The sequence below is a fragment of the Mustelus asterias genome, chromosome 2 (assembly GCF_964213995.1).
Source record: "Mustelus asterias chromosome 2, sMusAst1.hap1.1, whole genome shotgun sequence".
In the NCBI taxonomy this organism is placed as follows: Eukaryota; Metazoa; Chordata; class Chondrichthyes; order Carcharhiniformes; family Triakidae; genus Mustelus; species Mustelus asterias.
The window spans coordinates 34,543,850-34,556,718 of NC_135802.1; the positions used below are offsets into that span (position 1 = coordinate 34,543,850).

At 40.3% G+C, this 12,869-nt stretch overlaps 1 protein-coding gene across 4 annotated transcripts in view; it reads left to right on the forward strand.

Moving 5' to 3' along the window:
- The window catches only part of pard3aa (par-3 family cell polarity regulator alpha, a), an 847,887-nt gene that overhangs the window by 602,618 nt on the left and 232,400 nt on the right, over positions 1-12,869 (forward strand). For 2 of the 4 annotated variants that reach the window (XM_078233098.1, XM_078233104.1), the window contains exons 17-18: positions 6,825-6,973; positions 12,545-12,592. In XM_078233098.1, coding sequence (XP_078089224.1) covers positions 6,825-6,973; positions 12,545-12,592 — 197 coding nt within the window. The remainder of the gene's footprint in view (positions 1-6,824; positions 6,974-12,544; positions 12,593-12,869) is intronic. The other 2 variants (XM_078233102.1, XM_078233103.1) reach the window with 2 other exon arrangements.

Here is a 12,869-nt window from a genome sequence, read left to right on the forward strand (position 1 = left end):
ATCAAACTTATTGGCAATGAAGAATTCAAACCTCGAGTTCAGACGAAGTTCCATTCATTGAATGAGTAAAAGGTAGGTTCACTTTTTAATGCTTTTCATCGATCGTTGTGTAATATTCCTAACAATCTTTGGTGCCTAGAATCCATGTAAAATGGTTATTTGATCTGACCAGGTAGTACTTGTACAACTGGGAGAAATATTGGTGCCTCATCCTCTGCTGTAATAGTCAAATGTTATATACATAATGCACAAACTGCAGCTTCAATTGAGGAGAAAAGATGAAAGGCTTCAGAGGGTTTGGACTTATTTACATTTCTCAAGAACCTTTTACGTAATAGGGAAACGTTTTTCCTGACTTTGAGTTAAAAAAGCTTGATCTTCAGCTTAAGTTGTCAGTATCGACAGATCTCATTACAGGCAGTGTGCTTGTATTGTTGGCATGGGAATGCTTTTTGAAACTCTTCAGCTCTGCTGCTTTCACAGAGGCCTGACAACTCACTACAAAATAAATAAGCTACACATCCTAAGACTTGACAAAATTTAGATTGCAACTTGAGTGCAGCCTGAATTCTTGTAAATCTGAGTGTGAAACAAGCATTATTGATATTGTGCATTTCATAAATAGCATCGCAAAATTATGATGAGCAAGAAAAGGTGAGCATTAAGAGTTTCTAGTGGATATCTTTGAGTCTGAATTAACCATAAACTGTTTACGCATTTAGTTTTGTTTCTTTCACTCAAATTCATGGAACACTTCCTGATGAACCTCTCCTGTATTCTTGTAAACTTCTAATTCTATTATGCAACGTCTTCCGATGCCTCACTTAACTGATCATTCTTTGTGTATCAACCCAGAGAATGAGTGTCAGTGGGTGATTTGGTCATGGAGAACATCCTAGCTGAACATGAGGCTGATGCAGTCTTCATATCATAGAATCATAGAACCCTACAGTGCAGAAAGAGGCCATTGGGCCCATCGAGTCTGCACCGACCACAATCCCACCCAGGCCCTAACCCCATATCCCTACATATTTTACCCGCTAATCCCTCTAACCTACGCATCTCAGTACACTAAGGGGCAATTTTAGCATGGCCAATCAACCTAACCCGCACATCTTTGGACTGTGGGAGGAAACCGGAGCACCCGGAGGAAACCTACGCAGACACAAGGAGAATGTGCAAACTCCAGACATATGACACCATATGCGCATATTTTTACAGCACATGTAGCTGGATAGTGATCAGGAGCATGAAGTGTAACAGATATTTCCCCCCCTTTTCAGTCCGGATGATTGAGGTGAATTAAAATGATTCAGCTGCTGCAGAGACTGAGATGAGTTCGCTCGACACAGGTTGGGTATTGAATTTGGAATTGTCTGGTATGTGTTGGTCACACTGATCTCTTTATAAATTTGGATTTGGAGATCCAAAGCATTTGTTTATCAGAGAGTTCAAAGCGCAGGTCAGTCCAACGTCTCTTGAAGGCCTAATGTTGTGCTAAGGATTCAGAGGAAATCTACTGTTGTTTTTAATTTCCTGCTATTAATGGAGCAAATGATGTTGCTGAAATGAAGGTAAATGGTGGGATTTTGCCACCAAATGTGGGTATGATCATGTAAATGTGGGCAGGGGGTTATATAAACAGGAGTGACATCTGGTCTGAATTTAAAGAAGGGATGGAAGCCTTCATAAGTTAACAGTAGGCCCTTGTTCAGAATTATTTTGCAATTAATGAGCGAGTCTGGGGATTAATTAAATGTGAATGTGTCGAGGAGCAAAGGGGTTAAAACTCGGAAGTATGAGGACCATATTGATAAACTTCCAGAGGATATAAAAAGGCTGGTGGAATGGCTGGACATGTGACAAATGAAACTTAATGCAGAGAAATGTCAAGTGTTTGGGTATAAAGAACCAAGAAAGGAAATTTAAAATAAAGGACACAGTCCTAAAGGGTGCAAAAGATAAGGTTGGGGGTAAATAGCAAGATTTTTAAAGGTGGCCGGGCAGGTTGAGAAAGTGGTTAAAAGAAGCTTATGTGTTTATGAGCAGTATAATTAAAGGCAGAGTATAAAAACAAGGAAGTTATGCTGAACCTTTTAAAAAAAAAACAACGGTTCAGGCTCAGCTGGAGTATTGTGTTTGATTCTGGCCATCACATTTTAGGAAGGATGTGAAGGGGGAGGCTGTAGCAAGGATATATAAGAATGGCTTCAGGGATGAAGAACTTCAATTATGTAGATGAATTGGAGAAACTGGTGGTGTTCTTAAGAGAAGAGAAGGTTGAGAGGAGAATTATCGAACTCCGGTCCATCGAGTCTGCATTGATTCTTCGAAAGAGCATCCCACCCAGGCCCTATTCTCCGCCTTATCCCTGTAACCCAACGCACCTACCATGGTTAATCCACCTAACCTACACATCTTTGGGCACTAAGAGGCAATTCAACATGGCCAATCCACCTAACCATCACATCTTTGGACCTTGGGAGGAAACCAGAGCACCCGGAGCAAACCCACACAGACACGGGGAGAATATGCAAATCCCACACAGTCACCCAAGGCCAGAATCGAAGCCGTGTGTGCTTACCATGTGCTACCCTTGGTAGAAGTGTTCAAAATCATGAGGGGTCGGGACAGATAGAGAAAAAGCATTGTCATTGGTGGAAGGGTGGAGAACCCAAAGATACCAATATAAGGTGATTGGCAGAAGTATCAAACGGCGACATGCAAAAAGGTTAGGATCTAAATTAGACTACTTGGGATGGAATTGTGGCAGATACAATCATGATTTTCAAAAAAAAACATTGGATTAGAGCTTGCAGATAAACAAATTGAAGTGCTTTGAGCAAATGGCAGTGGAATGGGATGAGCGAAGTTGCTCTTGCTGAGAGCTGGCATAGGCACCACTGGCCAAATGGTCTCCTGCTGTCCCGTAATCATTCTTATGATAATGCAGCTTAATTTAAAAATACAGCTCTGCCCTTTCCTGGTGTGTGATTCCACATTCATACTGTTGAAAGTTTTTCTTCCAAAATAAAATTAAAACCACTCTCATTCAAAAACCCCCCACTAATTCACAGTGTAATTTGTTGACCTTTATATTTAATCCTTCATCTTTCAAACTAGTTTTCATCAACCGCAGTGGAGTATTCAAAGCAATGGTTAGACTTCTGAGTGACAAATAATTAAACAACATTTTCTAGTGTTGCAGACTTTTTAATGCAAATCCTCTGAGGCCAAGCTACAGGATCCTCAATAACTACAAATAAGGGTTCTCAGAGATGAGTTGATAGAAATATGAGTCCATTACCCAGCATAATTGGCAATATTTAATTTGGCTGTTCAGTGGTGACCTGGGTGCAACTAATCTCAAATTTGAGTGCTTTGTTTCATGTACTTTGCCCATCTGAAATTATGATTATTCTTCAGTTTCATAGAATTTATCCTTAAAACTATTTATCACACGTGCGATCAGTTTTGAGAAAATAAATGGTATGCAATCCGTACTGGTCGTAGATTTTCTAAGCGAATAACAGCATGGTTTCTTGCTTAAACATGTTATTTGATCTATAGACGGGATGGTATTGTTCACCAATAATGACAGCCGCATCAATATGATATAGAACCCCAGTTCAGACCAAGAACGTACATAATATCATTTGAAACAAAGATATTGGGGAATATTATGCTGAACCTTCCCTCACCAAGTCCAATCAACCAGGATTCCTGTTCCTGATTACTATCCAGCATCTCCTGTTGGAAGTTGCATGCATGTGAATTGTTAGATTGCTGCTCGTTTATGATGCTCCCTACCATGAAGATGCCTGGCAGCACTCGCCATTTAAAGCACAGTAAGAGTGGTCACTTTCTCAAGTTACCAGAATACTGCCAGCACCTTCGTGCCTTCAGGGTACGAGAGGAAATTGGTGGAATAATAGCTGTGATCTATTTTTTGCAACTTATTGTGACCATTAAGAGCTCATTTATGACCAGGATCATTGGTTAGCTTATTATGCTGCAATCCTTCCTCGGTCTCTGTTGCTGTCGACAGTAAGCGCCTTGAATAAATCCTTTGCTTGACAGCAGGCTAACTGCTGATCGCTTGAAGAGTTTGCTACCAGTATTTGAGAGTGGTTTCTGCTGTGTTGTTTGTAAAGCAATGGATGCAAATCCAGTCTCAGCCATTTAAGGATGAACCTGTTTAGTGCATATTATAAAAAGCAAAATTCTTCTTGCATGTCTTTTATATTAGGCATGAAACAATAATCGTTTTCATTTTTGTATCTTTCACCCTTTGCTAACAGTGTAATTTAAGAGGGAAGCATATTCTGCTTAACGGCCCTATATTTCTTAAGAATAAATGTAATAAATTGGTACTTTGGTGCATACATCTGTCACTTGTCCCTTAATACTGTGTTTTATGTATTAGAATTGTAGCTAATATTTAGCCTGGAAACAGATATTATCTATTGAATTCCCTTCCATAATATGTACAGTTGTAGTTTTGTAATAAAGGGAATGGTGGCTGCATGAAACACCACCTGCTTCTTGTGATGTTAGAATGCAAATCTTTGATATCACTTGAATGTGGAGAATTTCATACAAATTTCAATAACTTTATAGGTCACGTACCAACCGACTCAAGAACAGCTTCTTCCCTGCTGCCATCAGACTTTTGAATGGACCTACCATATATTAAGTTGATCTTTCTCTACACCCTAGCTATGACTGTAATACTATATTCTGCACTCTCCTCCCCTATGTACTCTATGAATGATATGTTTTGTCTGTATAGCGCACAAGAAACAATACTTTTGACTGAATCCCAATATGTGTGACAATATGTCAAAACAAATCAAAATCAAAAGCATACAAAGCCCACTCTCCGTGGTAAATGTGCAATCAAGCAAATTACACCCAGTTTTCTGTACCAAATTTTTGATCGCCAATATAACTAAGCAGTTCCCCAGAATATCATTCCAGCTCCACTATTCAATCTTGACATGCTGCCTTTCTTTGATAACCCTCCCAATGCAGTATCAAGGAAACACTTAACCAAGTATGGCATTAAAGAGCCCTAACAAAATTGAACTCAATGGGAATCGGGGCAAACTCTCCACTCGCTGGACTCATACATGGCACAAAGAAAGATGACTGTGGCTTTGTCATCCGATCTGCTCAGCCCAGGATATCACTACTAGAGTTCCTCAAAGAAGTGTACTACTTTCATCAATGATTTTCCCTTCAACATAAGTTCAGAGATGGGGATGTTCGCTGATTATTGCACAACATTCAGCAGCACCATTCACGACTCCTGATGCTATCTGTGCCTTTGTCCAACAAGACCTGGATGACTTTCAGGCCTTGGGTTGTTAAGTGGCAAGTAGCATTCTAGCCACACAAGTGCCAGGAAATGATGATCCCCACTTGATGTTCAACAGCAAGGCCATTGTTGAGTCCACATCATCAACACCCCGGGGGTCATCATAGGTTTATGGTCAAACTCTTAACAGCCATATAAATTCTGTGGCCGCAAGATGCTGGGAATTGATGTGTGGAGTAGCTGGCCTCCTGACTCCCCTGTCCATTATCTACAAGGCACCACAAGTCAGGAGTGAACTTAAAGGTTAATGGAATAATGTCCGCTTGCCTGGATGAATATAGCTCTAATAACACACAAGAAAACTCAACACTATCCAGGCTGTCCATCGAGGACAAAAGAGCTTGCTTGATTGGCACCCTGTTCACCACTTAAGCATTCGCCCCTCCACCAGTTGCGCACAGTAGCTGCAGTGCGTGCCATCTATAAGATGCATCACAGCAACTCTCAAAGCCTTATTCAGCAGTACCTTCCAAACCTATGACCTTTACCAACTAAAAGAACAAGGGCAGCAACCATATGGGGACACTACCACCTGCAGGTTCCCCTCCAAGTCACACACCATCCTGACTTGGAAACCTATTAATGTTCCTTCATTGTCACTGAGTCAAAATTTTGGAATTTCCTAATCACAATGTGTTATACCTACACCAAATGGACTGCAACAGTTCAAGAAGGTGGCTCACCGCAACCTTTCCAAGAGCAATTAGAAATGGACTAATGCTGCACACATCCCATGAATAAATAAGACAAAAATGTGTGTCCTCCTGAAAGGGGTATCTGTGTCTTTTGTCCCTTTCTATTGATGTATGTGGCTGTCAACTTAATGTGTGCATCTCTCTCTGTCTCTACAAGTCTTCCCCAGCATCTAACCATATACAGAAATTGAGTTTTTAATTCATGTTTGTGGATCCCTCATGGTGTACAAATGTAGCCATTTTCCCATAGTCATTGAATCTATGGTGATTCATTGCGAGTTTATACTTGGGCAGAATTTCTTTCCATAAAGGTCAGCATCATGGAAAAACTGGATTGTATTTTACAGGACAACTTTATTTAACATGCAGTGACAGGGTATTCTGTGATTGACATCACAAGTAATCACACACGAGTTCAAACACAGCAAGCCACTTTTCCTGCCAAGAGTGAAAATGACATTTTCCACACTAGTTTGTGCTGTTTAAGGACAGCAGTTTGTCTATTAAATCTGGTTCGCTCAAAGTCTAGGTTTTGATGAGCAGCAGTTCATACCTTGTGCCTTTCTTAGTGTGTTGAGCAAGTACGTTATAGAAACACGCAAGTTATTTTGGAGCTTTTCCTTAATAAGACAATGCCACTCAGAACAATGACCTCCCTACAGCTGCTGTCAAGAGTTATCGTACTGATTCTTTGTTTCTAGTTTTTAAAATATATATATATAAAGAATTATGCTTTTCTGTTTCCCTAGTGTTTTAAGTCCAGATGTCGATCCTGCCATTGCCTTCCAGCGAGAGGGATTCGGACGTCAGAGCATGTCTGAAAAACGTACCAAACAGTTTGGAGATGCCACTCAGCTGGACTTTGTTAAAACACGGAAATCTAAAAGCATGGATTTAGGTAGAACTCAACTGTATTTTTAACCTGTGCAGCTATGTTTTTTATTGTTGGAACCTCGGATCATTTTGGTCTTCCTAATGCCATTCTTTTGAACAGCAGGTAGTAGTTACTAAATGACATGGTTTCTTAATCATGAGTACAGAATTATTAAAAATATTCCTATTTTGAACATTTTATTGCTGGCCTGTCAGTAGGGTTCAAAATGATTTCCTTTAGTTCAATGGAATTGCATATAAGCAATCTCCTCTTGTTAACCAAGCCATATGTTTTCATTATTGGCAATAATGTGACAAATTGGCATGTGCGTCTAGGTATTATTAGTTACATGATCTTGCAGCCACCAGGTAAGGACCAAATAGATTTTCTTTTTTGTTTCCTTAGAATTGTGCAAGTCCATCATTAACAATGACTGAACGCACATGCTAAATATCTCACATTGGACACATAAGGACAGCCCTGCCTTTACCCTATTTCTTGTCTTCTGTTAGTTAAGCTAGAGAACAGTTTGGATAACAAGCAGTCACTTGGTAATACCAAACTTGAATATTGCTGAAGGCTGACATGTTTCCAAAGATTTTCGTTTTGTGCTCATCAGGAAAAATGCAGGAATGCCAAATTACCATAAGACCATAATACAATTACAAACGATCACAGCATTTTATACAACAGGAGAAAGGGGTGCTGATTGGCAAGTCAATTCTGGCTGAGGTGCTGCCATGTCGAAGGCAGCAGTGAACTATAGACTCTCCAGAACTCGAAAGAACACAGAAAAGATTTACCAGGATGCTACGGGACTCAATGGTTTGAGTTATAAGAAGAGGCTGGATAGACCGGGACTTTTTTTTTTCCTGCAGTGTAGGAGGCTTAGGTATGATCTTGTAGAGGTCTATAAAATAATGAGGGGCATAGATCAGCTAGATAGTCAACATCTTTTCCCAAAGGTAGGGGAGTCTAAAACTAGACAGCATAGGTTTAAGGTGAGAGGGGAGAGATACAAAACGGTCCAGAGGGGCAGTTTTTTCACACAGAGGGCGGTGAGTGTCTGGACGAGCTGCCAGAGGTAGTGGTGGAGGCGGGTACAATTTTGTCTTTTAAAAAGCATTTAGACAGTTACATGGATAAGATGGGTATAGAGGGATATGGGCCAAATGCAGGCAATTGGGACTAGCTTCGTGGTAAAAAATGGATGGCATTCGTGGTTAAAAAATGGGTGGCATGGACAAGTTGGGCCAAAGGGCCTTTTTCCATGCTGTAAACCTCTATGACTCTCCAAGCTTCTGGGTAATTCAAAAAAAGGCAGAAGGTTTGAATATTTAAAGATTTTTAAAAAAGTTTATTTATTAGAGTCACAAGTAGGCTTACATTAACAATGCAATGAAGTTATTGTGAAAGTCCCCTAGTAACCACACTCCAGCGTCTGTTCTTTTGTTTGCAAAGAGTAGGTTGCTGGGTGTGAATGCATCTTGCCTCTTCCAAACATAAATGTGCCACGTTATGAGTTTAACAGATTATATCAAGTTGGTTATCGGTAGAGCTATTCGCACAATCAGGGTTGTTAAGCAAGTGTTGCCCAATCATGGAATCATTTCTAACAGTAGCTGTTTCTTTTGGGTTTTGAAAGCACTGGCTGGTTGACTAGTTCCATAATCTGCATTTTCCGAACAGTTGGAAGAACAGTGTTGTTTTATTCGATCAGCCAATCCTTGGAATGTGAAGCTTACATACTTGGCATCATACTGGCATTGAAATTCATGCACAATATTTTCAATTGTGTGGTGGACAATATCTTTTTTGGACTGACAACAGCATCCTGTTAGTGGAAAATACCAATGGTGGCACCGCTGCATAGTAGCAGCATGAAATGGCTCACTTAGCCTGCTGTATACATTTTTGAGAGTTTGCCTTTCCAGGATAATTTGAGGTAGAGCGAGCACTTTTCAGTTCTGAAAGTGGTGGGCTTTGACCCATTTACAATTTTGTGGGATATACAGTGAACAATGATCTGATCAGGAAGCCATTGTCCTGCAAGATAGCTTTGATGCGCTTTATTTCTGTATCAAGCTTGCAAGGTGAGGAAATGGCTAGGACCCTATTTACAAGATTGCCAATAAGGCCGACCACACAATTGAGCAACATTATGTATGAAATTCAGTGTCAGTGTGATCTAGGTGTGTAGGCCATACGTTCCAATGATTAAATGATTGAATAAAACAATATGTTCCTCTGGCTGTTTGTCCTAGGCAGAATACAGACTACAGTCAACCAACCTGCACTTGCAAAACCCAAAACAAAACGTCTACTGTTAGATGTGATTCCACAATTGAGCAGCACTTGCTGAACAATCCTGAGTTCACTACTAGCTACACTAACAACCAACTTAATATAATCAGTCAGACTCATAACGTTGCTCATTTACATCTGTTAGAATCAATATACAGTTGTACGCAGGAACCTGTTCTCTGAAAAGAAAAGACATATTTTCAAGCCTTGCACATTTTTTGAATTAACTGGCAGCTTGGGGAGCCAAAAGCTTTCTCCATGACAATGCCTTGGCCAATCAGAGTCAGTTGCTGTTCAATCACCATCTCTTTTCTCCTGTGGTATAAATCGCTGTGATTCTTTGAAATTTGGCATTCTTGTGTTTGTCCTGATTAGGACAAGACAGGTTTAGGTAGCAATATCCAGGCTGTAACAATATTACTTGGTCTCAAGTTGGAGGGTCAGGGTCTGTTAATTTGGGCTGCTGAACGGTAAACTATCTGGAGAACTGATTTTAATACATCAGACAAATCCGAAGTACAAGAAATAACTGAGAGTAAAATGTATGTTGATTTCATTCTACGCTCTTTTTGTGCCCCAACCGCCCCCCCCCCCCCCCCCCCCCCCCCCCCCCCCCAACCTTTTCCTGAAACTCAGATCATCTTGAAAAAAATCCCAGTCGTATTACATGCAAATGACTTTGAGGTGGGAGAAAAAGAAAATAAGATGATACATTATAAAAATATTAATATATATAATATTTTTATTTGATGTATTGAGTGATTAGATTGATAAGTATCTAAATTGAACCAAGCAGATCACTTTGTTGAGAAATTGCTTAAACAAAATGATAGAAATCTGTCTGGTATTGATTGGAAATTCAGGAATAAAAAAAGTTTGAAGGTCTCTCGGAAAACCCAGTGCGGGAAAGGCAGGATGAAAATGCACAATTCAATGCCTCAAAACTGGTGAGACGACAATCTTCTGCACACCAGCTCCAAATGTCCTATAGTCCACTCATAGAAATCATAGAAACCCTACAGTGCAGAAGGAGGCCATTCGGCCCATCGAGTCTGCACCGACCACAATCCCACAAATTTACCCACTAATCCCTCTAACCTACGCATCTCAGGACTCTAAGGGGCAATTTTTAACCTGGCCAATCAACCTAACCCGCACATCTTTGGACTGTGGGAGGAAACCGGAGCACCCGGAGGAAACCCACGCAGACACGAGGAGAATGTGCAAACTCCACACAGACAGTGACCCGAGCCGGGAATCGAACCCGGGACACTGGAGCTGTGAAGCAGCAGTGCTAACCACTGTGCTACCGTGCCGCCCCTCTGCCTCGTGAATGGTTGCTTGGACCCATTATCTACAACCATCCATGTGGTGCAGCATGAGCCACTCCTTCAAAGGATAGAGAGGCAATGCAGGAAAATAAAGGTATTTGTTAATAAATTGGCCTGACTGTAAAAATAAATGCGAGCTATCTAATTTTTACAAATTTATTGCTCCAAAGTGAACATTTTATATATATTTTTTTGGAGGGGTAGCAAAATGGACAGTGATGTATCCGACTCACCCCTATTAAGAAACCTCCTTGCAGGCATTCATCCATGCTGCTGTTGAGCCAACCAAATTGAAGTTGTGTAAAAGGAGTGGCTTTGTTAATGGCTCTTCATAATCACCTGGGGTGGATGCCTGAACTCCGCCTATTCCCTTGCCGCTACTGAGGTTATGAACTTGGCAGAGTTGGGTGTTTGAATCTAATTCTGCACGTTGGTTGCTTTTAATATGATCAAACAAAACACCTTCACGTTTTGAATTATATGCTGCAGAACTTTGGGTAACGCCGTTCATTAAGCGCTGAGAGGGTCACTCACTGTTGGTAATCCAAGAATGAGCCCTGTATAGAATGATGTTCTGATTCTGTCAATGTGCTGTACAATTAGTTCAGAAGATTTGTATCTTTTTACGTCAAATAATGTGGCAAAGCTAGTAGTCGGACTTGATTATTGTAATTGATCCAGCTAGTAACACAAATGATCGCTTATCCTTGTTTTCCATCCCCCATGTTTACTACTGCTCAATTCTGACCAGCGTTTTAAGGAACTGATTAATCAGTTGTTCACTCTCTCATCCTGATATCAGTGCTTTTTATAACAGTTGGCATTGGCTCAGTCACTTTGGAGATTTGAGTACGATACTTCAGTGTAGCATTGTCAAAGGTGCTGGCTTTTGGGTGAGATGATAAGCCGTTGTTGAATTGGATGTAAAATGTCCTGTGAACTATTCAAAGAAGAACAGTGTCACCAATTGGCCAATTTTCATGTTCACCAATGCCACTAGAACAATTTTTCTGCCCACTTCTCTCATCGTTTTTATGGGACTTTGCTGTGTGCAAACTGACTGTCGCAGTTGCCTATGTTAGAGCACTGACTACATTTAACAAGAACTTAATTGGCTTTAAAGTGATTTGGAACATCCTAAGGATTTGAAAGGTGCTGTCTGTTCTTTTATTGACTTTTCGTTGATAGCCCCGCTTTTACTAACTCCTGAGTGGAATTTAATCACCTGAATAATATTCCTTTCAGAGTGCCGATTCAGGACTGTATATACTTCAAAAAAAAGCAAAGAAATTAAAATCAGTACTGATGATCATGATGAGAGGATGAGCAACTGATTAATCAGTTGATTCAAGTACCTATCAGCACTGGGGAACAAAGGCATAATAGGAGTCCAGTGCAAGCCGATCACAACTGCAAGGCATAACCTGGTCACAGTGCGATTATGTTAAACATAATGTATTTTAAGAAGATGCAACACCCTATCCGGGCACCTCTTTTTTAAAAATGAAATTTGTGGGCTTTCAAAAAATACGATTGGAGTCTTGTCGGGAATTCTCATTTTCTCTGGCCCACGGGATGCTGAAAATCATTTTCTAGATTTGTCCCTTCATTGAATTATTACGACCCTGCTGGAGCGGTGAAATGATAGACTGCTGATTTATAGCTGAATCAATGTAAAAACTACAAAAACCCATGTGTGGCTTTAGCTTGAAGTAATGCTCTAACACAAAATAAGGTAATGATTTTTAAATTGAGCTTAAAACACCTCACAACAAATGCATGATAATGAACGAATTTTTGAAGGATGGCAATTATAATATGTGTGCTTGCTTGTCAAGAAGTATGATCTGCATGACCTGTAACAACTGAAATCTCTAACTTGGAATGAGTGGGTTGGAATGAAGCACGTGGAATGGGGGATACTAACCTTATTAATTTTTGACCTTTTACCTTTTGGCAGTAGCTGATGAGGCTAATCTTGATTCCTTGGCTGAACAGATAACCACAGGTAAGGATTGTCAATAACAACCCAGTTTGCTGTAGCAGCCTAAGTGATGTAGCAGGAACATTGTTACCATGACGACAGCAAACAGTCATTAAAATCCCCGAGTCGTGCATTGTGTATGTTTATCACCCTTGCTGCCTGCTGTACGAGTTAATTCACACATGCTGGTTTTCACTCATTTCAAACAAATCATAGCCAAGGGAAAAATAAGATTTCTTGAGAAACTTTGAGATAGGTTATTGATTGTAAAAGTCAAGTGAATTTTTGGCCCGATATTTTT